Source organism: Aulostomus chinensis, chromosome 9 (assembly GCF_037954235.1).
Source record: "Aulostomus chinensis isolate RoL2024-O1b breed Wild chromosome 9, RoL_Achi_v1.0, whole genome shotgun sequence".
Classification (NCBI taxonomy): Eukaryota; Metazoa; Chordata; class Actinopteri; order Syngnathiformes; family Aulostomidae; genus Aulostomus; species Aulostomus chinensis.
The window spans coordinates 23,438,646-23,465,125 of NC_141328.1; the positions used below are offsets into that span (position 1 = coordinate 23,438,646).

At 41.0% G+C, this 26,480-nt stretch overlaps 1 protein-coding gene across 9 annotated transcripts in view; it reads right to left on the minus strand.

The window, feature by feature from the left end:
- The window catches only part of mib2 (MIB E3 ubiquitin protein ligase 2), a 43,083-nt gene that overhangs the window by 8,198 nt on the left and 8,405 nt on the right, over positions 1 to 26,480 (minus strand). For 7 of the 9 annotated variants that reach the window (XM_086214346.1, XM_086214348.1, XM_086214352.1 and 4 more), the window contains 12 exons: positions 19,837 to 20,232; positions 18,815 to 18,986; positions 10,082 to 10,188; positions 8,632 to 8,826; positions 7,748 to 7,890; positions 7,306 to 7,413; positions 7,079 to 7,183; positions 6,623 to 6,785; positions 5,884 to 6,017; positions 4,620 to 4,768; positions 4,016 to 4,172; positions 2,975 to 3,129 (listed from right to left, as the gene is read on the minus strand). In XM_086214346.1, coding sequence (XP_086070472.1) covers positions 2,975 to 3,129; positions 4,016 to 4,172; positions 4,620 to 4,768; positions 5,884 to 6,017; positions 6,623 to 6,785; positions 7,079 to 7,183; positions 7,306 to 7,413; positions 7,748 to 7,890; positions 8,632 to 8,826; positions 10,082 to 10,188; positions 18,815 to 18,986; positions 19,837 to 20,059 — 1,811 coding nt within the window. In that variant the 5' untranslated portion in view covers positions 20,060 to 20,232. Of the gene's footprint in view, positions 1 to 2,974; positions 3,130 to 4,015; positions 4,173 to 4,619; positions 4,769 to 5,883; positions 6,018 to 6,622; positions 6,786 to 7,078; positions 7,184 to 7,305; positions 7,414 to 7,747; positions 7,891 to 8,631; positions 8,827 to 10,081; positions 10,189 to 11,528; positions 15,335 to 18,814; positions 18,987 to 19,836; positions 20,233 to 24,246; positions 24,303 to 26,480 lie in introns of those variants that run through there. The other 2 variants (XM_086214349.1, XM_086214353.1) reach the window with 2 other exon arrangements.

Consider the following 26,480-nt stretch of genomic DNA (forward strand, 5'->3'; position numbering starts at 1 on the left):
CTCTAATAAACAAAACATTCTCATCGTTGTGTCTCAAAAAGCCACCGAAAGGCCAGATCTGATGACAGGAACAGCGAACAGAGCCACGCAAATCTAAAAATATACTTTGATAGATGGTTGTGGTTTTTGAGGGACAGTGAAGGCAACACCAGCTAAACTAATACAGGAAAGATGAAGAATACATACGTCCTATATAGATAGTAGCTTATAAAATGGTAGATACAACAATAATGGCCGTAAGAAACTTCAATATTCAACTACAGATGTATGATTTTGTATTTAAGACTGAACAAGTGTATCTGTATATGCAGCTCAAGCCTGCTGGTGATATATGAGTGAACTGCTGAACCTCGTTGATCCTGAACACTGTAAATCCTGGGTCTCTATGTCTGGCGCAGCGGCTGATGTCAGGCTAAATGAACGCTGGGGAGCACTGCAGAAACTCCAAGCACTGCACATATGACACTTGCCAGAACAGATCAGACATTTAGTAAATGATGTCTAATAGCCTACACTCTTGTTCTTTTTCTTCTCTCACACTCAGTTACTGCTAGCCTTCTCTCCGTCCTTGACATTCACAAGCATATTGCATCTTTGGGTTGCCCTGGGTTTATGTATTTTGAAAATAATTCTTCGGGCTTTTACAGAGGCGGAGCTCCAACAGCCTTGAGGAGGAGGCTGGTTGTAGATGGTTTAATACTTGACAGACTGTCGGCAGGCAAATTACCGACTGACCGAGCAATGGACTCGATGCCTGGAAATCAACGACAATGATACGACTAACTCTCTTTATCATCATTTTACCATTATTATACCTGTACAAAATGCTATCCTTCAAATACCAAAACAGTAACAGTCCCTCACAGGATTATCAAGAGTTAGTAAAGTTATGGGAATGCTGGCATTTTTAATTTTATTTTTTTATTTGGCATAATTCTCATGGGATTTCGTATCAAACGCTCAACTGCAAATGCTGCAGTGGTCCTTGTTATATTTGTGGTTAGACACATTTCTACTGCTCCAGCCACACTGCTATTTTGTAAGTTACTGGAGAACTCAATAAAATAGCAACCTGTAAACCTCACCATCACTGCTGCGGCAAACAGCTACACACAGGTGCAGCTCTGACTTCTACCTGCCTGTCAAGAACTGCCTGCACCTCACAAGGGTTTTGGTTTCCCAGCTGCTACACTGGGGTTAAAGTGCTCTGGCCCATCTGCATCTACCGGTGGGGTCAGGTTTGACATCAGCTGATTCTGCATAGTTCTGGGTCCAAGCTTTCAATTAAGTGACGTATCGGGTTCAGCTCACAATGGTTTACTGCGTTTCCAGCTATTTTTCTGGAAGCACGTCTGAACTCGTGAAGGAACAGATTTGTTAATATTAAATGAAATTTCTTGTCAAGTATATTGCTTCATTGCAGTTGTAAAGTTCAATGAAAGTGACACTACAATGCAGGAAATAAATACATAATGGCTGCTGTTTGTCTCTTTGCCAGGGAGTCTTACTGATTATCATAAAATGGGGTTGTCATACCATCATTATTATAGTATCATATTGTGGCTTACTCTGTGACTTCTACCTCTAGTATCAAGATGGTCTCTTTACAGTTACAACAAAAATTAAAATGATCATTTTGAAAACAACTTCAGAGTATAATCGTTGATTCTTTTAAGCGGCGACGTTCATTCACAGTGTGTGTGTGGTTTATTTCCATGCTCGTGAGTGTGTGGGAGCTAATATGATGCTTCAGAGGGCGCATCAGTGTTGTGTTTGAAGGAGGAAACCTTATCATTGTGAGAACATTCCGTTATCTACTGTGGTTTGGCCCTGTCCGATCAGTACCCCATCAAGGCTCATCTTGGGATTAAGCACCACCAGTGTCAACCAGCCTGACCCCAACAACACAAAAAGAAGACAATGGAGTCTTTGTGACAGGTGTGAGTGAGGCAGCCTTGTTGTTTGGCCTCCAGCATCTCAGTGTAGATTAAAATGGCTGAGTGGAACTTTCACCAGCTCCCTAATGGTGTCACTGGGGTGAAAATAAATGTGTTTTCTTCTCCCTCGCAATAAGGGCTGTGACACAGCAGCAACATGCCCCAAGGCAGAGTCATGGGAGCTGCTGGTAAATATACTCTCTCCAGGAACACATCTGATGCTCAGTTCTTGAGTTCATCAATTTTCTAAACATTTATCCACAAGTGTATCGTGAAAGTATTGCTCTTTATTGCTGGAGAAATTACATCAATATATTTTTGTATACGTTTGGGGGATAAGTCAATGAGTCGCGAAAAGAGGAGAAGTATTGAATTTCGGGAAGCAGACAAACAGAGAAGCTGTGTGGGAGATGAGCTGTGAGATTTGACCTTTGAGTCCCTATTTGAACACAACGGGAAGATTCACACACATGTCCAGAACAATCATCTCCGAAACACACACCAGTCACACATTCTTGATGACTAGCAAGACCCATACCACGAATCTCTGGCTGCCATCTGTCTCTCCCTAGCGAGACAGTGTGAGGTCAAGATATATTGTCCACATTTATAAATTAAATAAAGTAAGAAAATAGGGTAAGTATTGCAAACTTAATAGTCAAGAACAAGACCAAGCATCCCTACATGTCGCAGAAATGGAGACCTGTTTCTTACACACTCATTCCCACATCCCACCCTAAGAGTTATTGAATTAAATGTAACTCTTGTTCAATGTTTATTTGTTCCAAGTTGAAAATGATCTGCTGAGTCCCCACTGAAGTCCACAAAAAAAGCCAAAGACAGCAGCATGGAAGCCCCATCATGGACTCACTTTACAGTGGTGTACTTTGAGAGTTGCGCAGCCACAGAAGCACATGTGAAGAAATTCTAAGTGTCTTACACTGTGTGCCGGTGTGAGTTAGACAACATCCAAGCTTAAAAAAAAAAAAAAAAAACGCACTTAAAGAAAGTTTTCTGCAATCTGTGATATTACTCACAATTTGTTTCCTTTGAGGGCAGCGTGGTGCAGCAGGTTGAATCCTCTGTGGTTCTGCTGGGTGAAGTCGATGTTAGGCACCACGACCAAGATTTCAATGATGTTGCGGAAATCTTTAGCAATGGCGTCGTGGAGTGGTGTGTCTCCATATGTATCCTGGTAGGAGGAGACAGAAAAGTGGATGCGCAGCACAGTGAGTGAGGTTGTTGCATATATCAAAGCTAAATCAGCATTGCAGGACTTGACACTAAAATTGGTAAAATATATAATACAAAATGACAGTTGAATATGTAAACTACATCTTAAAAATCCACTTTAATACAAAACTGTCAATTTGTAGATGTAACATGAGTTTGTTCTTCAGGAAAATATAATGTATATGTGATGTAAAACACAATTTTGTCTTCAATTTAAAAAAAAAAAAGGACCCAAAGATTACGCATACATTTAGCACACAAACAAACACAAGCTCTGGACCGCGAGTCCGTGTTTTTATCTGAGTAGCCACACTACTCAAGCAGAAATAAATGTTGTTAGTGAATTCCCAGGCCAGGCTTCAGGCATGTTTGACAGTCTGGAAAATGCCCTAAAAAAGACACTAAATTGCTTTAATCAGACTGAGGGCTGCAACGATGGAGGGTCACAGTCAAATACCGTCAATGTTTGATCTGCGTGTGTTTATGACCGCTTCAAAAGGGCAGAATGTGGGCTGCTCATGACATGTGTGGAGCTAATGACTGACACTGCCGGGGTAGCTCACTTATTGGCAGTCACTGGCTACAAGCTTAGTCACAAGCTTCCGCTGTAATCACTCTGAACAGTAACTGAGTCACAGAGCGGTATGATCGGGGCCCTGTAGAAGTGATAACTTAAAAATCATAACAAGGAAAATGAGAATATGATTGATCCAACACAAATTCTGCAACACAAGAAGAGACATAATAAATAATAGTGCAGATTACATTTCATTGGCAGACTCAGAGTTTTTCTCTCAAAACCACATCTCCTCATACAGATAAAAGACCAAGCCAGACTCTCTCACCTGGAGGTTGACATCGGCTAAATGCTCCGTCAGCACCCGCACCACGTCAGTGAACCCTTTGTTGACAGCGATGTGGAGCGCCGAGCACATTGAGTTGTTCAGAAGGTTCACGTTAGCCCCTTTGCTCAACAGCAGACGCGCAATCTCCGCCTGGTTACTGAAACAAACCAACCACGAGAAGATGCACATGACTCATCCAGGCTTAAAGGTGTTTTGACTCCAGTTAATTTATGTAAAATGTGAGAATCTTATCATAAAAACTACAGGGAGCTACATAAATTAAATAACCATTAATATCACATCTTTAAAATCCTATAGTCTTGTGTACATGGTGGACTGCTACTAGGAAATGCCAACAGGTGCTAATCCTCCCAAAGAGATTTTAACTAATGACGGCTTCCTGGACATCGGAAGATATGGTTAGGCGATTAGGAAACAGTTTAATATCTTCTCTTCTGTGAATGGATGATCACATTACATAGAAAGAGATATATGTCAGTCAATGAGTTTATTTAAAACCACAGATCAGTGTAGATGCAGCGAGTGCGTGTGCATGTGTGTTACCTCTGCATCTTTGTGTGATTAAATCTGTGCACGTACTCACCCGAAGGCAGTGTAGTGCAATGCCGTGTCTCCATCTTCATCCTTGACTTCAACAGAGCTGTTGGCCTGCAGCAGGGCCTTCACCACCTCCATGTGACCTTGGTGTGCAGCGACCTGCAGCGCAGTCTTGCCCTGGTTCTTGATGTCCACCTGCCAGTAACGAAAACACGGTTGACGATTCATTGTAGCAGCAGTGGACTCTGAGTCCTGAACACGAACAGAGCAGGAAATAATCTGAGCATGAACAGCTACCACGTTCGTCATGATACATAATCCTGATCAGTAGTTTAGTCATCACCAGGGGAATGGGAACGTGAACAAAGCATTTTTCCAATTTCACTGTGGGACATATTACATTTCTCACTAAATCCATCTTGGAGACTCCGATAAAAAAAATTTTTCAAAACCCCACAATGTTACAATGTAAATACATTTTAAAAATTCAGCCAAATAAAATGTATAATAATAATTTATAGGATATAAACTAAAATGTTATTTGATTTATGTTAAAATTTCATGTTCAAATATGTGAAAAAAACATGATTTAGTTTATATTTTAATCCAAATGAGCCTCTTTATTAGGGAAAAACACATCCACTCTTGATACTCACTTAAGTTTATTTTATTGTAAATACAAAGACATAGTAAAGATTTAAAGATCGACAGAGGCTTTGCTTTCACTATTGTTTTGTCTTAATATCTGTTTGAATTAGATGACTGTGGGCGGTGTTACAAGTCAAGAAAGAGGACTGACTGACAGGATTGTTGATCAATTTATGTGATAAAATATGCATATTTGTCAGGCAATAAATTCCATATATAATTCATAAGAAAGTTTCAAAACAAAGTAAGACTGTAACACAAAAGAATAACAAGATATCTATCTATATTTCTCAATCATCCATGTCAAGGTCCATCTAAACGCTATAAGAAGGCGCCTTGTTTCACCTCTCGTCCACAGACTGCTAGAGAGTTCCTAACCACCGGCTATGTTCAGACTAACTCATTTAAAAACAGAACGTCAATTATCTCTGTACACAGAAGCATTTGACCAGAATTTCAGAATTAATCTCCTTGTGCACACACCTGAATACACATATACCATACGGCAGAGTTAATATTTGTGTAGTTACCTCAGTCAAAATTAAATCATCTTGAGTACAGAGAATGCCTTGCTCTATCTAGCTCACGTTCTCATCCAAGACCAGTGGCGTCCAGGTGAAACAAGCTCCTGGAACAGGACTGCAGTGGAGTGCTGCACTAACCTTGTCGGGATACTTTTGCACTAACTCCCGTACTTTGGTTGCACTCCCATGCGCTGCCTCAATGACCAACCGGCTGGGGTTGTCCTGCTCCGTGGACTGAGACAGCAGCTTCTCCAACACGGAGATGACAGTACCTGAACAGGCACACGTGGTAAAGAGGAAGGGGGAGGAAATCAAGGATCGGGGGGGGGGTGGTTAAGAGAGACAAAAAAGATCATTTAAGTTTATTATTATCGACATAGAGTTAAAAATGGAATCTCAAAGCCTTAAAGAGAGAAAAAGCACCACAGAGGAACGGGAGTTATCAGGTTTATCAAGTTGAGATCAAAGCAAAACAACAAGAATGAGTCAAAATGTCCCCCCATGCAGTAACATCTGAGCACAGCCACACCACACTGTTATCAACCTCCCATCCACTGAGTTGAAGACATGCACAAAACAGAATTAGTCATGAGAGACGGAGAGAGAAACTGCAAAGAACTTATGACTCAATGATAAATGTCTGCAGTGCTGCCAAAGCCTCTGACTGCCAACATGCAGGATCATGACATGCTACGGAGAAGAACATTACAGGAAACAGACACCTTGTCCACACACTGCTGAAAGGAGACAGACCACTGTGAATGAATGAATGAATGAATGAATGAACACATGCATGCACGGCAGACAAAGAGCTGGACTGATGGAGCGGAGAAGGTTAAGCTGGAGCTCCAGCCTTCATCCCGGCAGAGGCCCTTACTTCCAGATTCGCTGGGGTTTTCGGCTGTCATGAGGTTGGCGTCCACTTCCACAGGTTGGGCAGAGAGGCATGCTGGGTTGAATGTCCATGTCTGGCCTCCAAATGCCACCCGTAGGTCCCCATCGGCATATACCTTCAGCACCTTCCCAACCTGACCGAGCACCTGGAGGAAAAACACAAGGTGAAGTGGATGCAATCGGGGGTGAAGGAGACAAGCAGGGACTTGCCCTTGCTTCACTGCCATTTTACTTTTACTACCAGATGTTCACTAATATTTTCACTGTCAGATAAATAAAGAGTTCAGCAAGTCTGCTGTATTCTCAAATCATAAAGAGAACATCAAATAAATACAAGACAAATACATTTTTAATTATGTCCAATAGTGATCACACACAATGTGCAAGTCATTGGAGTCATGTCACAGCAACAAGCTATAATCAGGCTGAATGAGCATACGGGAGCCATGCTGTCCGTCCACTCTCCATGTCCAGCCTGCAGTCTCTTGACACTCTCCATGTCCTCCAGTACTCTGACAAGTTCACCAACTCCAAACGTGTTCACCTGGGTAGATGAGAGACACATTATGATTATAATCGTTACATTAAAATAATAAATTTAAAAAAAAACATGCAGATACGCTAATTGCTCATGCTAATTCAGAACTGTCTAAGATACTTCCATACCTTGGTGAGGGCCCCAGGATGGAAAGTCCAGCGAATGTTGTTGCTGTACTGGACTCTGACATCTCCTCGGTCAGTGATTCTGTGAACTGTCCCGATCCGGCAAATGTACTGCAAACACAAAGAGGCTGTTTCACCCCGGGTCTCCCTCTGCATGGCTATGACCTTAATGTTCCCTTTAGCAGCTGTGATTTGAGGGTTGTATGCTCAGTTTCTTTCACTCCACTGCACACCAAAGTCCATCTGAGCCACTTACATAAATATTCTGTACGCCAGGTTCAAGAGGCACATGTGTTTGGACAGTGAGGCCACGTTTGACAAAATAAAACATAAAGAGTACATACAAGTTGGAGTTTATGATAAATTGTGGGAGAAAAACATGACCAGGGAAATTAAAGCCTTTATCTTGGATTAGATATGTGTGATTTGTCAGGGAGTCTCATACCTCTGCCATTTTGGGGTTCCACCCTCCATGGCCCTCCTGCATCTGTCGTAGAATCTCCACCTCCAAGAGACATTTGACCTTGTCACCCTGCTGGAAGGAGTGGCCGTCAGCACTCTCTTGGCGCTGCAGCTCTGCATGCTCTCCTGGAGAGGAGGGGCAGGGGGGTCAAAGGCACAATCTTGTGAGGGTTTTTCAAAGCCAACTGCAACAATAACTCAGCTCACTGTCAGCGAGACCAGATATTGAAATGTCACAAATAGAAATACCACCAACAATCATAAAGTGGGTGGACACTAGTTTTTGATGAACTTAATCATTAAATGAAACTGATCTGAAGCAGTGGTTGTTAAGCCCCAACCCACTAGCACATAGAAGCCTTAACAGAGAAGAATAGGATTTTCCATTTAGTTCAGGTTCTGTTGAATGTATTACTTTCCAAATTTTTCCGTTCGATCAGTTGAACAACTGAAGAATGAAAAATGTATTTTTCTTCGCCGACCACGTATATTTAGCTTCTACATGGTCACTTGTTTCCATGATAGCACCAAACCAAAAGGGTTGTAATTTGTTTGTTTTTAGGTCAAATCCAAGTGTTTGTGGATTACTGAGCATACAACTGGATAAAGAAGACGTTGATTATAACAAATGATGACTTGATGGTTGATAAACTGACATTTTTGCTGTTGTTAGTAGGTGGTGACTATAGGTCAACATTAGCAACAAGCTAAACGTACAAGGCTGTTTTTTCCTGCATCCTGGGATCACAAAGAAGTAACGCATCTTTGTGAGTTTAAAACTCAAAAACAGTATTTTTGAGTACTTTAAAGGCAAATACATTTTTTGGATGATGAACGCTTTACTTTAAAAACAGGAACCTGACTTACCTAGTTTTGGTAGATGGTCTTTGTAGTAGAAGCCTCCCTGGCCGTCAGAAACGTATTTTAGGTCTACCTTGCCCTTGTGGCCCATTCGGTAGACATTGGTGGTGCCGTTAGACCAGGTGACACTAGCCACGCTGCGTCCAGACTCTGTGTCCCAGCCACGAATGTCCACTACCTTCCCAACCTTACCTTCCCCGCCTACACACACACGCGCACAAATATGCAAGAGATAATAATGCATCAGCGTTGGGGAGAAGAGGGACACACACACGGTGAGAAGAGAATCTGTTTGTTAAAGGAACAAAAGAGAGCATCATGGTACATTTTGAACAGGACAAAAACATGTAATCGCAATATGCAGGTGCGCTGGTGAGAGGGCAAGGCAGCAAGATGAAGTTGTGAGGTAAATGAGGTGACAGGCAAAGAGAGCTTTCCCTGCAAAGTTATTCATTCTCCTTTTCTTGAGCCAGCTCAGTGCTCAGTGGATCAACAACCAGACAGAACACCGATTCATGGCCAAACAAATCAAAGTAAGATTCACTTGTAGTTTACTCGCTGTATCATGAGATTGTCCACACATCAAGTTTTATAATCTACGAAAAACATTTTAGGCCACCAAAGTCATCAAGTTGCCTCTGTGCCTAACCACACAGAATAAACCAGTGACCCAAAAGAAGGCATGGTGAGCCGGGGGTTTCTGAGCATGCTCAGAGCATCCTGTATGCACTTACCACATAAACCATTTAAGCCAGATGAGTGACTTAACCAAACCCCCGGGCGTTGATTTCAAAGACACCAAAAGGACATTTTGACTCATTCAATCTGGCCCAGAAAAGAGAGTGTTACTATTCTCAGAGACAATGACCCCAGACCCACAAACATAGAGACAAATTAATGTTGCATCTTTCCCTGAAGCGAACATTCAAGGGCTCTCATTCAGCTCACACACGATTGTTTTCAATCTCAAACATCAACCAGCGAGGACATTTCTAAAAACGGCAACAGCATAAATGTGTGACTGGTCAAAAAAATGAATGAATGAACTGTAGAGATTCATAGAAGCGATCGACAGACAATTCAAAGCCAGAAAAGAACCCATTCACTACTTTCTCAGCACTTGCACTAGATCGTGGTGGAAGTGAAGGAATGCCACAACACAGAGCTGCAAAGAGAAGTACAAAGTAAGACACATCTGTGGGACAGACAAAGATGACTCACTGGCAGTAGACACGCGTGCACACACGCACGCACGCACACACACACATGCGCACACGCACAAAACGCATAACACATAACACCATATCATGGGTTAATGAGATTTGAGGCAAGAATGTTATTATGGGCTGTGAATGATGAAATGCTTTGATGCTCCATGGGCAAGATGGTAGGGGGCCTTGCTGAGTTGGCAACAGCAGGTTAGTGGTAAGAAAAATCCCCCACACACACCACTCACCGTCTTGGTTGCCCCAGTCCCAGTCAGGTCCACGGACCACTTTAACCCCCTGGAAGATTCCTTTGAGGATGATCCGTGGGAGGTTCTGCCTTGGTGCCAAACTCACTCTGTGATAAAAGCATGAAGAGACAGTTGAGCGAACAGATCTGAGGTCCAGCGAAGACAACGACTTTTACCTTTAACACTGCATTTTACAACCCTAGCAAAGCATTTCCTGTCTTGATTATAAAACCAGTAAGCGACGCACAAAATTCCACATGTGGCCACTTGAAATCCCATAAGCCAAGTTAGACATATCCCATGAAAACACTAAACACTTTCATTTATCAGATAAATTCCGATTATGGTGGCGGAAGAATGCACACACACCAGATACCAGTGAGAGCAGTTGCTGAGCTGAAAACAGGAAAATGTACAAGTACTCCAACATCTCAGGGCTCCACATAGTAAGTCGATTTATTGGACAAAATGACTCTGATTACCCGCGGCGGGTATGTTTCTCTTCTTGTGACATCATGGAGATGTCATGATGAAGGACATAAAAGTTAGAAAAAGTCAGAGACTGCGAGCCTTCGCTAAGGCTGAATATCCCCCCACAAACCTAATGTGTTTGAGCATCTTGAGTTTTTAGCTTTAAGATCCAGACTGAAAATAACCTTAACAAACTGCATTTATTGATACTGTTGATTAAAAAATTTCAATCTGATGCAGAACCTCATGGCGGTTGAGATTATTTGTTCAAAAAAAAAATCATTGTCAACGGTGAACATTGAGCACATTTTCTTTTCTTTTTTTTAATAATCCTGCTGCCAGACTGACATATAACCTCCTTGGCGGAGGTAAAAGTAAACATGTCTTCCATGTTAGTGATTATCAAAGCATGCAAACAGGGACGATCAAGTTAAAACAGCCCAAACACAAACTAGGTAAAGCAGGTAGAAATTCACCAAAGTAATTTTGTTAGAAACATTACCTAACTGAAAACATAAACAAACACATTTGTAACTTTCTTTCATGAAAGAAGTTACATATTTACTCTTACTAAAGTTGATCTCAAAAATGAAGTTCTCCTAGTTACTGGGAAGAGATTGAACAAATAAAATAAAACTGAAATCAATCGTTGTGTATCACACTTTATCTAATATGAAGAACTATCCCAAAAGGAAACAGTAGCAACAGATCAATATCCCAAATCACCTAATGTTATTTATTTGCATTGACACATTTGATGATTCAAAATGAAGTGCGGTGACTGCATGGTCTTGTAGGTTTTTGTAGGTGTACCTAATAAATTGGCAAAAGAGTGACATACCTACAGGAAGATCCGAATTCTGTGCCAACAAATTTAAAAGAGTTCCTATTTATGAGACATTTTAGGACCATAAACAACTAAGAATGAAATGCATCCATAGGTACAAGCATTGACACTTCAATCAGGCGCACGTACCTTATGGTAAAGATCTGATCGGACCTCGGTGCAAAGGAGCTGCCTATTCCCATACTTTTCTGACAAGATCAAACATCAGCTTCCATTTCAACCAAACGGGGTTTCTGGATAGAATCAAAACCATAAAATATCCAGTGTGATCCAACAAAAATGAGCCTGGCGAGATCTGCTGTCATCAAGTCGTCTCATAGAGGCTCTGCTGCGCCCATGTGTCTCTCTAGCACTGAGGCTTTGCCTGGTTTTCCATAAATGCTTAAAGTTAGCTTCTTTCATCCCTTGTTTCTGGTTAGATTGTTAAGTTCCTGGAAGCCACAGCAGGAACCAGTAGTACATTTGGCTCTCAAAGTCAACCAACAGTAAATCTCTGTGTGAGACGCGGCTTGGAAGAGTCTGTGCTGAGAATGGTGTGGATCTGAAAACAAGAGCTTTGAGACTAATCCCTGGACAGCAGAGCTCTCAGGAAGCAGGCCACATCAGGGCAAAGCCTTGAGTGTGTACTTGAGAACATGTACACAGTATGTGTATACGAACTTGGTTTTGCTGCTACAGTACAATACACCACTGGTGTTTTAGAGCTTTTCAAGGAATTTATTGTAGGCTACAAATGGTCCAATTGTGATAAGGGTACTGAAAACAATGTTGGTTATAGTTTTACCTCCCGAACTGGAAGTATTACAAGTGATGCAGAGAAATGTAACAAGCTTTGCCAATTTCTACGCAGCACAAATCAGATTTAGTTGGGACTCTAAGGACTGACTGGAATGCTACCAGGAGAAGGGTTTATGACGGGGAGCGTGGGCTCAGTAGGAGAAAAGACATTTTATCGTAAATGATTTGAAGGCTAAAGAGGATGCACGCTGACAGTTGTGTCCCTATTCCAAGACAAAGACACATGACCTCGATATTTGACGTGTTTCTCAGTGTAGCTAATCTGAGAAAGACAACAGCTCTTTAAAGGGATCAAGATTTCAAATCCTGCTTGACCACATGTCACCCCTGGTCACAGACAGGATCAAGGCTAGATACCTACAACTGTTGACACGATGGAAGGGTCAACAGTCAGCCAAGGGTTATCTTTACTCTGTGATATCAAGGCACTAACAGGCAAATGTTTACCCCAACATTCATATTTCAAATTAATCTGAACCCTCAGTGAATATGAGGATATGGACTCCCCTCAAATGACAAAAAAATCTTGAAAATTAGGACCAAAAAAATGACACTAAATCAATATTTTTCCCTAAAAAAACAACAACAACAGAAAAAACAATTATTCTCACCCCTAGAAACCAAAAATTCTTGTTTCAGTGGGGTGTAAATATGAGGTGGCACAGGTTCCTCCATTCATCATCAAAGGTGAAGAAGAGCAGAGAGGATGTGCCACAAAAAGACTCTAATCTCCTCAAATCAGGAAATGGAACTAATAATTATCTTAACAGTTTAGAAGCGTCCATTTCACAAAACTGAAGATTTTTGAAAGTGAGAGGGGATGGAAGCCTGAGCATGTTCAGGGCGGTTTCACAAACGAAAAGAATATCCAAGGATGGAGGCCGCAGCAGCACCACCAGTTTTTAGTAGGATTTGCCAGAACAGAAGCCTTCTCTGTCAATCAAGAACAAACTAAAGGCTCCTACAGTTTGCCAAACATTAGTGGGATGTTCAGTGGTGCCAGGTTATAGGGTGAGATGGGACCAAAATAGAGTTTTGGCATCAAACATCAGAGCTGGGTTTGGCGTAGCTAGAAGAGACAGCAATGCATCCTACCCACTGCGAGGAGTAGTTCATATTTGATGTTCACGGCTGTTTTTAGCCCAAAGACCAGGAAATCATGTTTTGATACATAGTGGCGCAGGACTGTTCATCATTTCATTTTAAATTACAAGATAATCAATATTATGTGACAATTGTACCGCATTCCGTTTCACAACGATGCTCTTGTTCTGTCTTGTTACATATGCACTTCCCTACACCTCCCTAATTCATTATTTGCTTACAGTTCAGGGGAATCTGCTGTTAAAAGATTGTGATCTCAACAGTGGCCAAAATAACTGTGATTACATGACAAAAAAAACCACACACAAAAACTAAAACATAAAACTGCTGAGAAAATAGTTGGATGACGAAGAGAAGTCAGCCTCAGGAAGTTCATGTCTTTTATGAAGTCACTCCATTTAAAGATTGCTTTATTATGACTATGTTGAATTAAATATCATTATGAAGATAAACAATAAGACATCTTATTCTCTTCATTTGTCCTCAACAGTGCAGGTTTTTCTGGAGGCCACTGCGATGATAACAGCTGTGGGTGGCAGGATGGCTCAGAACTTTCACCCCTGAGCAAGACACAATGTCAGCCTTATTTGCATTACTTTACTGTACTTTCTGCTTGAGATAACTTTTAAAAACGGAGTCAGAAATTACTGGACAAAGCCAAATGGTCACATCCATATTATTGACATCCATATTATTATCATTGTTGTTGTTGTTATCAATTATTATTTCAAAACAAAAAAGTCTGAAATGCGTTTACATCGCTTTATTTTTGTCTGGAAGAGCAAAGGTGACAGAAGAGCTGGTGTGAGAAAGTTTGTAGACAAAAGATTCCACTTAGTCTACGTATATATCGGTGCAAATTCCTGGTGGTACTGCCTGAAATATTCTGGTGGCACTAAACGTGACAGCGGGCTGGAGAATGGAGGTCGTCAGGTGGAGCTATGTCGCTTGATGTGCAAAGGAAGGATTAAGCAGTGAGATGACCTGATAGGTTCCCTGGAACTGCGTGTGTTGTTTGTGCGTTGAAGAGCCGATTAACCGGCTGCATACCAACCATCTCGTAAACATATGGTGCATGCATATGCTGCCCTGAGCCATGTCAGCATGCAACAAACAAAAACACACACACACACACACACACCACTCATGCACCTCTCAATGTACTACTCAATGAGCCACTAGCAGCATGCGATACCGTGATATAATTTGTTGCCTTCAGGCATCCAGCTATGAAGTAAACAACATCCCACCAAAAATGTAATCACACTCAGACTCTTATTCACTTGAACAAACCATACACTCAAACCCCAAAACTATACAAACACCTACACAGACCTTCATTTATGGGATTTGCCATTTGTCCAACACCTGTAATCTCAAATAAATCTGCCAAGAAACTGCAAATATTAACATGCTAATCTGCCCATCTGAGAATGTTAGCATGCTAATCCAGTTAAATCTGTTGGAATTACAAAGGAACACTCATGTACAGAACATCCGGCTCACGTCTCACACCATGTTTATGGTGATGAGCGTCAGCTCATTTAATAGCATTTTATAGCGCTGAGCGCTTCCCATTGTCCCCTCAGGACATAAATAAAAGTTACAAACAAGAGGCTAAAGTGATCTGGCGTGATTGAGTCATTATAAAAACCTTCATATGTTTGGTCCACATGAAAGAAGTTTATGTTAACCATGTCTCCTCACATAAATCCAAATAGTGGCACAAGCAGTCCCACTCATTATGAAACTGAGCTATATTTGCCTCTTCATGCAAAACAAAATGTGTCTCATGACTTCCAGATTATAAATTAGTCCTTTGAAATGCTGTCAGAGAGATGTGGGATGGAGCGGTCGGGTAATAAAGAAGTACTATGTGTCGAGGACCACATACTGTACTGTGCTTCCCTCTTTCATTCATCTGATTAGAGCAGAAGTGACTTTCATGTGATGTGTCCTCCTTACGGATGCTGCACTGCAACAATTACGAATCAATTTTTTTTCACTTAGATTGTGTTTGAATATCTGATAAAAGAATCGAGAGAGAAACCAAAGAAGGAATCACTTCATGTTGGTATGGTTGGAAGAAAGTTATCCGTTTCAACAGTTTTTAACTGTCTCTCTTGGCACCACCAGGTAAGCTCAAGAAAAACAATACATAGTGACAGTAACGTAGGTGAAGTATTTTATATTAACCACAAGCACACCAAGCAAATCTGTTCATAAATAACCAAATATGAATCACTGATACCTATTTTTTTCTTCTATTTTTACAGATTGTTTCGTGATGTGGTTTCATAAAAGGTCAACCCTGCAAACCAATTTGACATCACAGAGGAAAAACAATTTTATTCCCTATTTTGTAATACTAGAGTTTTCTTAAAGGGACCCTTTGTGAGGAGATAATTTTAGCCATCTTGTCTAGAAATATGAATCTCTCTCCCTAGAGGGCTTGGCCCAATAAGATCTGCAGTGTGAGGGAACGGGACCGAGGCCGCCTACCTCCAACGTTTGTATCAGCGGTCTCATTCCCTCCATCACTACTCAAAGCTTGTGAGTATATGTGAGTGTCTGCATGTAATCAGAGAGTCTCAACCTCAGGTTACCCTAAGGAAGTTAGCATGTTAGCGTTTCTTATGATACGGAGGGACACCCAAACTTTCTCGTAATATGATGCCCATGTATTTGCTGAGTGAGTAATTTAAAATGCTACCATCTGATCATGTGCAAATTACAAATTTAAAAGCTGAATTTTTTACTGTGAAGTATTTAATTCCATAAAGGACACTGATAAGAGAAATTAAGGGAACACTGAGTGAAGCAGAACAATTCCACAAATCAGGGGGAAAAGGACATGGAGCTCGATAACTTTGAGTGCATTGTCTAAAACATATTAATCTTCCATAAAAAGACCAGTGATGTTTGAATGTGTCATCTAAATCCTGCCTGGCAGACTGAATTAAACTGAGTCTCTTAAGCCACTAATGGACATCAATATAGCATTCATTTTTCATGCTGTGTAAAACATAATCTCCCCCAGAGCAACAATGGAGTAAGGTCTATTGTGTTACGACAGACGTGAATCTACTCACAAGTGCTGCTCGTAGACGGGCATCCTGAATGGAGTTTAATTTTCTGAATATGATTCGGATTAGGATGACGCCAGCATTCTGCAAGGAATCCATTTAAGTAATTCAGCACTGAATCTCTTCGTATCCCCCCAAAAATTTTCATAACTTTATCTTCTGAGTTTTGCTGATCCTTCTTCATTTTTGTGGCAGTTTAAGTGGATTAAGAAATTGATTTATAGGCTGTATAACCGGTATTTGATCCAGATTTTACTGCATATACTGCAACTTCTAACTTCTAAATTATTACATGGTTTCAAAATGTGTATTATGTAGTAAATCATTATAAATCAATTTGACTATTACTGTTTTTGTGGGGAAAAAAAAAAACTTTTCCTCAATTCAATAAAATGAAAAAAGGCATTTGTGCAGCGTCCACAGACGGGAGGGAGAGAGTGACCTCTTGTGACCTTTGTGGAGGGTCACAGATAGGTGTTTGCTCCACACACAAAAACATAACCTTGATGGAGGACACTGCTGAGTCAAACAACATCTGACGAAGCCATATCTCTGAGGAGAAACTGATATCTGCACTATTCCGCCTGACTAGCAGAGGCCACGTTTCACTGAAAACCCAAATCCACAATTACTAAGAGAGTGCTTCACTGTTTCCACCCCAACTAGCAGAGTCCACATGTCCCACAAATTGTTGTCACAGTCTGTAAAACGTTTAAATCATTTCCCCTGCTGAGGGAAAAAAGATTTGCCAGTGATTATCTTAAGTGCATATTACTCCAGTGGCAAAATAAATTCATAGCATAAGTTATAACCATTTCAAGTCCATTACATTAGTAAAAATTCAGATTTTCTACTTCAGAGAAAGGTTGTAAGCCATTAGCCCCTCAGCACTGCCTTTTCAAGGTGGGAATACTACACCGGTGTTACACCTCCCTGTCTGTATTAATGGAGCTAGTGATGACATAAGTGTGACACTGGGTAGATGAGCGGTTCTCAAGAAAGCTACAAGCAACAATCGGACCACTGACAACACGCTTGTTTTGTACTTGAACCATGATGTGTGTAAAAGTAAGAATAATCACAAGTGACTGGGTAACTCGAAGATCTAATCAATCTGAAAATAACGAGCGTATCAAGCCGTGACTCATGCCCCCTATATATGCAGTATTCATTGGACAGCAGGACAGCAAATGGAGCTGTGTTAGACCTGGACCAGACTTAACTATAGAAAAAAATCTGGGTCATACATATCACCTCATTAAAATGAGCACGGGCCATCCAGCTGACATTCAGACAGTGCCTGAAGCCGTTTGGAGCTTTACTGTCAACTGATGCAGAAGAGTGGATACTGAAAGGGGAACTCACGCCAGTAAAATCGGATGCATAGGACACTTGGAAGCAGCTCACTAAGCATTTATCTACAGCCAGGCCAAGGGTGGTTGGCCTGCACTGACTGAGCGCGCAGAAACAGCAGCCATTGTTTTGTCACAAATCCAAACCTTGGTGATAATTTAACTGTAGAGATATTTAATGGCGGTGTATCCAGGGGGTTTCCTCTGCAGTGACATTAGCTTTAAAGATTACAATTTATATGAGTCAAATTAAAAGAGATGATAGTCACATACCCACCATTTTGAGGACAGTTACAGTAATTTTCTTATTTTCTGATTACTGTCAAAATATTGCAGAAAATTTACAGTGGAAAATATTGCACAATTTCTACAGACCATAACTATAACTGGTGGAAATACAGTAGTTAGCTTTATAATTTCTGGAAAGGTCTGTGACTGGCATAAATCATAAAACTGTACCACATAAAACACAAAAAACAACAACAACAAACTTTTTTTTGTTGTTGTTCTTTCAACTAGGAAAACAACAAGAAAACAAGTCAAATAAAAGTAGCAACAGAACTGAACTGGCAGGGTTAAGGAGGTACAGCGGAGCGGGTTGGCCAGTATTCAAACACACTGAGCTCCACACCACTCCTAAGGAGCATGCTACTGCACCATCACTGCATGAAAAGTCGTAAACTCTGCAGTTTTAGTGGCTGAGAGAAGCTCATTATAAATGTAGTCCATTTAATATTCCTGGGTGGTCCCTTTAAAACAAAGCAATGGCTCAGGAAAAGCTGAATTTCCTGTTGGTACTGGTGGACATTCCATCTCACTGGCTCTTGAAAACAACGGGAATGACTCAAAAGGTCAGTGGACAACAATGTACAGAAGCACTGAAAGGAATGAGCGGAAAATCTGCATGATTCTCCTTTGAAAGCCCTGCCTTGACCTGTGACCTGGTTTGACAGAAACCAGGGGAATAAAAGTAAACTGGATGAGTCGAACTGGGTTTGAACAGAGGAAGCGAGCTGAAAGCACAACATGTGGTTGATGACACAAACTGCACAGAAAATGTCAGTGTCGTACTTACGGCTGGGAATGTGCTGTCTCGTAACGCTCGAAAGCGTGGCTCAGGTCGTGCTTGTTGTTCATGTAACATTGGGTGCACAGGTCATAGTCGAAGCACACCTTGCACTTCCATCGCATTCCCATGATGCCATGCTTCTTGCAGCTGTCACAAATGATGTTGGAGTGACGCACTCCTGGAAGGAAAGGAAAGGTGGTTGAACAAGTCAGTGGAGATTCACTGGAACGTGCCTGAGGCTTCCACTTCTATTCCACATTGCAGAGGAATAAATTTTCCTGTATAGGCAGATACAAGTTAATAACCGCCAAGTATCACTGAAGCACACAGGGCATATGTTCTGTCCTTACAGTGGACAATATCGTGAGATGTGCAAAGAACTGAGGCACAAACAGCATGACAAAAATACCCCCAACCCCTTAGCTCCTCATCGCTTCTCCTCTTCTTTCGCTTCATTAATTGAAGGGCAAGCTTCTGAGGCAGAAAAATGGTGCTTTAAATGGAGCAAAATGCTAATGAGTCCAGCATTAATGTGTGTGTCATTCAAGTCCAAAAGAGAGCTGGATGGCTCATGATGAGAGAAGGTCTTTTCTGTTCCACATTTACTAAAAATGGGTTTTGAGCGGGCGGAGCGAGCCCCATGCAAAACTATGCAAGATGAGCACTTGAATGTGGTATACGTCTATATTTTATTATCCAAGGAATACACTCACCTAAAATTGAAAAAAAAACACTCATATGAAATGGAACTGGAAAATATCACACACTAAAACAAGAAAGATCAATACTAAGGTTGGGTAGCAAACGCAAATCCTTTTTGGATAAAGAAGCAAATGCATCCCTATTGTACTGGTTGTCAAGCTTGTAACAAATGAATAACCATCATTAGTATTCTAGATTTGAAAAATAAATGCCAGTTTGGACAATCGTTGCTCTAAGATCTACAACAACGTTTGAGAAATATGGTATATGTTGTTCAGTAACAAAATAAAAAGCTTCTAAAAGCAGCGGTAGTCTAGAGTGCTTACCAATTTGAGCGTTATCATACAGCAACAAGTCGTAGGCCCCCTGGTAGCCAGTGCGGTAGTTGGTCCTTGTGCCACTATCCCACTGCACCACTACCGTCTTGTCTGGTGTGGTGGTGCTGCCCTGCCGCCCAATCTCCACTACCGTCCCGACATGGCCCTCACCATCATCCTGGTTTCCCCATTTCCAGTCCAGGCCGCGCACTACACGCATGCCCACCTCCATGCTGCCTCCGCTCGGGCCTGGCCTGGGGGCTGAGCGCAACGGCCTGGGCCTGGCAGCACTGTCACTTCCGCTGCTGCGCCTCCGGAACTTCTGAGAGGCAGTGCCCGCACGTGTTGATGATATTGCAGGCAGGGATGGCACCAACGGTGTGTCTGGGAGCAGATCAGGGGTGACTGGAGGTGAGAAGATTTGAAAATACAGATTAGCAATGCCACAGCAGTCAGTTAAGTAAATTTTAACTAAAAAATAATGAATTTTTTTTCTCTTTATAAATACTCGAAAAAGCGCAAAAGCTATAAACAGCTCATTACTTTGGGAATCTTGCAATGTCAGAAAGATATATTCCATTCTGCTGCTTTTAAAACTACAACATGACTCTGTGTCTGCTGAGGGACTCGTAATGCAACACGCTGCATGTCTCATTAATTTAGGAGTGGTGATTTTCTCTTTGCTAGTGGATCATTCACTGAAGGCCTTGCTGTGTGTCATGGCACACTTCTAAAGAGAGCAGCTGGGCATGACTGCTTCGCCCTGCTGCGCTAATCAAGCCCTGGCCTGGCACACACAAATACTAACACTCTAACCAGGACACTCATACACACTACAGACGTGTCCGAAAACTCAAACCACTGCTACTTCGTTCTGACAACCAATCCTGAGGGGCAAGTTGTAAATGTGTAAACAAATATGAAACATGTGTACACAACATCTTACAATGATGGAAAATTGGTATAAAGCGATAAATAATAACTTTCAAGTTCATGAAGCATTTACTCGGTTGCCCAAATTGAAAGAACATTCTAGGTTAGGGTTGGTAGGAACGCTGTACTTTTATGGGTACCAACAAAATCATATCAGTGGTTACAGAATAAAACTGACTGATTTAAAATCAAACATTAAAACATTTTCTGTACTTGAATGTATCATGGTAACTAGGGAGGAAGAGAAAGTGAAACTTTCCTGTTTGTCTGGAGTGCAAAACACCGTGAGAGCATGATTACTTCACGCCCGCAGATTTTTCAGCAGAGAACAGTAACGGCAAGTCGAAGGCAGACAGAAGTGCGGCTATACTTCTCACATATCTATGGAAGCGTCTGCTGGATCAGCTTTGATCCAATGTGCAAAGCCTGGATGGGCAACACATCTAACCTGCAGAAGCAGCTGAAACATCAAATATATCTTAAAGCAAACACCTGACCAGTTTTCAATAGCCTGAAAGCTAACCCATGTCTCCTGCAGTAACGTCAGCTAGCAGCATAAGCAGAACGCCTGCAGCTAACGTGTGTAGAGGCATGTTGCCTTCAACCGATATTGCAGATTTGGAAGGCCCTGGCAAATGACCACAACGTGGCATCAACTTTGCCAAATAATGTTACAGGTAATTCATTAGCTTTTTTGGATCCTTTTTTTATATACATCTATATCTATATCTATATACATATACATATATATACACATATATATATATATATAAACACATATATATATACACACACACACACACACATATATACATATATACACACACACACACACATATATATATATATATATATATATATATATATATATATATATATATATACATATACATATACATATATATACACACACACACACACACATACATACATATACATATATATATGCTGCACGATGGTGCAGTGGTTAGCACTGTCTCCTCACAACAAGAAGGTTCGGGGTTCTCCCCATGCCTCCAGCTTCTTCCCACCATCCAAAGACATCAAGAGGGGACGAGGCTGATTGATACTCTAAATTGACCGTAGGTATGAGTGTGAATGGTTGTTTGTCTCTGTATGTTGGCCCTGTGATGGACTGGCGACCTGAACACCTTCAATCAGCAGCCTGCTGGAAACATCCCACCATGGACAACTTCTATAATGACTGGCATGTTTGTTGTTTTTAGATGAATTATTATTGTATTTTCACAGGATTGTTCAGTTAGCACCCTTGAGTGCAAAAAAAAATTGCAACTTGTGCTAATTTTACACCCAGACCCTTCATGTATGCTCCAACTTTGATGTCGTGTGAAACCTTGCATACTAACAGACACGGTTTAATAAGATTCAAATCTACTGATGGCAAAATCAAGAGCTGCAACAAGTTGTTTTTTTTAGGAAAAATGATTAAAAGTTACTAGTTTCTTATTATTAAATAAAAGGATTTTCTACTCTCATCTTGTATGCCAGAAAATGAAGAGTGTTTGGGTTCTGGACTGTTGGATGGACAAAAGAAACAATGTGAACACATTACTTTACACTGTGAGAGAGGCTGTGATGAGCATTTTTCACATTTTCTTGACATTTCATAGACTGAGTGATTCATCAATTAAACTGTGCAAATAATCAGCTCATTAATTGATAATGAAACAATCATTAGTCAGAGTCCTAACTAAATATGACGTGTAACATTTGGAAGAAAAAAAGTGCCATGCAAAATGTACTTAGAATCTACTCAGAGATTTTACAGCCTTAACCACACCAATCTTCTTATCAAGTGATGCTGTGTGCACTTTGATTATTTTTGGCGGTAAATCAGGAAAAACATACGTACCATTATATTTGAATCCTTTCCCTGTTTACAACCAACGCTAAAACTGTACCGGGAGACTTGCGTTTTGTGGGGACAGTCAACATTTAGCAAATTATTTGAGAATAGTGATTTAGACAGCAACCATTCAACGTGTAACAAGTGCTTTTGAGTTATTCCAGACATGTTTGACAATGACCTTTAACACACCAAATACGCTCCATTTATCTGGTACCTTTCACCCAGTGTATCCCTCCCTAGGGTTCAACCACAGTGGTGGGTTAATAACTCTTAACAATGAGGCAGACAGATGTCTATAATGCAGCCTAGCTGTAAGTTGCATGTTTATCAAGATTACAGTGTCATTTGTAGTATTAAAAGGCATCTGCTTAAGTAGGAAAACATATGGGATGCCCGCTTCGACTCTGTTTTCTGTCAAAAATGACAGCTTAGCCTCATTTATGTACTGTAATAGTATCCGAGACAGTCATTTAGCATTTCAGAGTGCAAACAATGGAGCTGTCATAAGCTCCTGAAACATTCTGGGTATTGAAGATAGAAGACAGATAAATATCAACAACTGACATGGTGACCATCATTTATCTCGTTAAGGTGATCAGTTTTGTTTTTTGTTTTTTTAAGTCTTACTTCAATATTTATGATAACTCAGCCTCATGACAGTGAAAGCAACTCAAACTGAATGATGTGGCATTCTGGGAGGAAAAACCATGCTGCACACTAAGACGGAATAAAAGTAACCTTCCATTTATATTTAAAACTGCGCTACTACCCACACATACCCACCCCTAACACACGGCCCACTCTGCAGCCCCCATATTGTGGGTTTCAGGGAGAATACAGGCTGCTGCTGCTATCTTATCATTATTAAACAGGCCAGGACTCATACTGACAAGAAAACGCAATGCAAAGAACTCAGAGGATAACTCAGCCTACAACACCAGGCTCCTACCCCGCATCTACACCATCTCCTCCACTTTCACCTTCCAAAATAAAATCAGCTCAAGAGAACGGTTGACTGCACAGTTGAAGCAATTGCAGATTTTATGACATTTTAATTTCTGTGGTGGCAGATGGTTGCAGCCTCTGTTAAATGATTAGCACTTTCAACATTTTACCCTTTTTAGCTTATCTGCAGCAGCAAGCCCTGATTCCTTGTCCCAACAATGGGAAAATGCTGATCTGCCCTCCTAAATGTATGGTAAAAAAATGTTAAAGCACGCTACCAACCATGTCCCTAAATATATTTCTATTAAAGAAACCATAATTTGGTCCCTTCCTTCCTCAATTATAGACTTGTGCTCTGTGCTGTGATGGTGATCCGTCAGCAGTGGAGCAGGAGCAGCACTTGTTTCTAAATCTCTCTTTTATTGATTAAGTTGCATCCAGGCAAGCCGCATTTCCCCAAACAATCCTGCTGAAGCTATCCCACCAGTAGGCCTGTTGCAGGGGAATACACACACCCACGAGCTTGAGTTTACATTACAGACAGATGGCAGAGGGTGAGAAGGAGAGGGAGGGGGATGAGGGGGGAATTGATCCCAAGGGAGTCGCTGTGGTGGTACCACGAGAAATAATGAATTCAAAGGAATAAGAGAGAAAATGATGTGTTCAGGTACTTGCTGTGCATCCAAAGAAGAGGCTTCTCTCATCTTCAGTGATGCCACACACTGATCTAAGAACACACAACCAGATGAATAACACAACCATCACTAGTAAAGCTTATCATCCCCGGCTGAAAACACCTGCCAGGAGCCGACCAGTAGCTAGCCACAATTTATTCAGTCTGGTGGCAGAGAATGAATAAGTATGAAGCAATGGAAGGCTGAGGGGCGCTGACTTAAATAAATACAGACATACAGGTCATACGAGGGAAGAGGTGGAGGGAAATGAGGGAAGAGACGAGCTACAAGAAGAGAGTGGATCTGATAAGATCATTTGATTAAAAAGTCCAATATTTTACTGCTCCTCATATAGCTGGAGTTAGTTGTCTTCAGACAGTACACCTGGATAGTGGAGCTCATTTTATGCATTGTAAAATGACCTTGCAGGTATTGAAAGGTATCATTAAATAAAATGTATTATTCTCAAGGACAAATCACTATTAAATATAATGCAGCAGAAACAGCTATGAACTAATCTGCATCTGTAGTCAAAGTGCAAAACAGCTTTGACAATTTTTTTATGATGAACCTGAAATAAATGTGCATTTTTGTTCATAGTTGTAGTAGCATACTGAAATAGACACAAAAAAGTGGCATTTAAGGACCAGCTAACCTAACATTTCAGGTCACAGCATCATAAAAATTTAAGTAAATATAACTTGAAACACTAGCAAGACTATTGTGTGTCAAAATGGTAAAATACTGGTATGAATGAGGCATAGAGACCCAGTTGAGGAGGAGAGAAACTGGAATGTGAGTCTAAACGCTTGATAATGTTTGTTTTAACCTTGGCCTACATGTCAGCACTAAGTAAAACAAGCACAATATAAACATAGCAGATTATCTTTTTAAAGGAATAATCCATGATTTGTTTAAATTGTTGCTGCTACCACTATCCGCCAAGATTCGCTGAAGGTAAATTCCACCTAAACAGACAACTAAATGTACCTTGTTGGCTGGTTTATTGTCTTGTTTATTTATAATTATGGCTCAGGAGGAAGCATTAATAGTTAAATCCCCCGGCTTGCCTTTTACACACAATGAAGTGCAGCAAGTATGTGTGTAAAAGTGTGAATGAGGGGTAAATGTAGTTAAAAACATCATATAATAAACATCCATTTACTGCCTCAAAGTGTCTAATTTGGAATTATTAACAGACAATATTAACAATAATACAGGCTAATAGTTATGGGCTCCAGAGGTTGTTAAAACATATCTACTTCTGTCTATAAGGGGGTTGGGAAGGGGTTGACCAGGACACCTGTGTTGCTGAAATGTCGCTCGCTGCCAAAATGCGACTGCAGGCTAACAAGTGCAGAGTTACAGCTCTCTGCCTGCAATAACAGATGGGCTGGCTTCTGTCAGACACACTGCTGAGGGCCAATCTGGAAGGGCAACGTCAGCCTACTCCACACATACAACCGGACAGGTGTTTGTCCATAACACACACACACACACACACACACACACACACACACACACACACACACACACACACACACAAAGCTTTCTTAAAAAGTTACATGTGGCTATTCAACAAATAATTTACATAAGCTTTTCATATTTTTCCAGTCAATTAAAGTTGGAATTATTACCCTGTTCTCAGCAGCAGATTATAGTCACCACAAATACACATTTGAAAAATTTTAAAAAAGGACTTCAGAGGATGATTCCAGAGCACCAGCAACATATTTTCTACTTGAAGCAAAAGGAAACCGACTGCTACCAACGGCACAAACATCCGTGTTCAGACTCTTGTCCAGTGTAATCAGAAGTGTTCCATTTTGTTTGTTGCTCAAATTAAAGTGCTGGTGGAGTAATGAGCATATGGCTGGAAAAAGAAGACTTCGATTAGAGCTGCCCTCTTTGGAAAAAATATCCAATGTCGGTTATTTTGACTGATTTTGCAATTGCCAACCTGTTCTACTCTGTAAAATTTTGTAGAAGAAGAGTTCTGGCACGTATACACACTGTACCGGTTGATGAAACCTTTGTAGTTGCATTTCCATTTTGGCGATATTTCCAAAGTTTGCTTAAAATTCGCCTGCCAATTAAACATGACTAGTGTGACCGAGATGAAGAGAATGTGAAATGTAGGACAGCCGAGTGCTGCAGTGTGAGTAGAATCCCACAGGTTCCACAGAGGAACGTGTGAGGACATCCGTGCGGAGTGGAGAGTCGTGACTGAT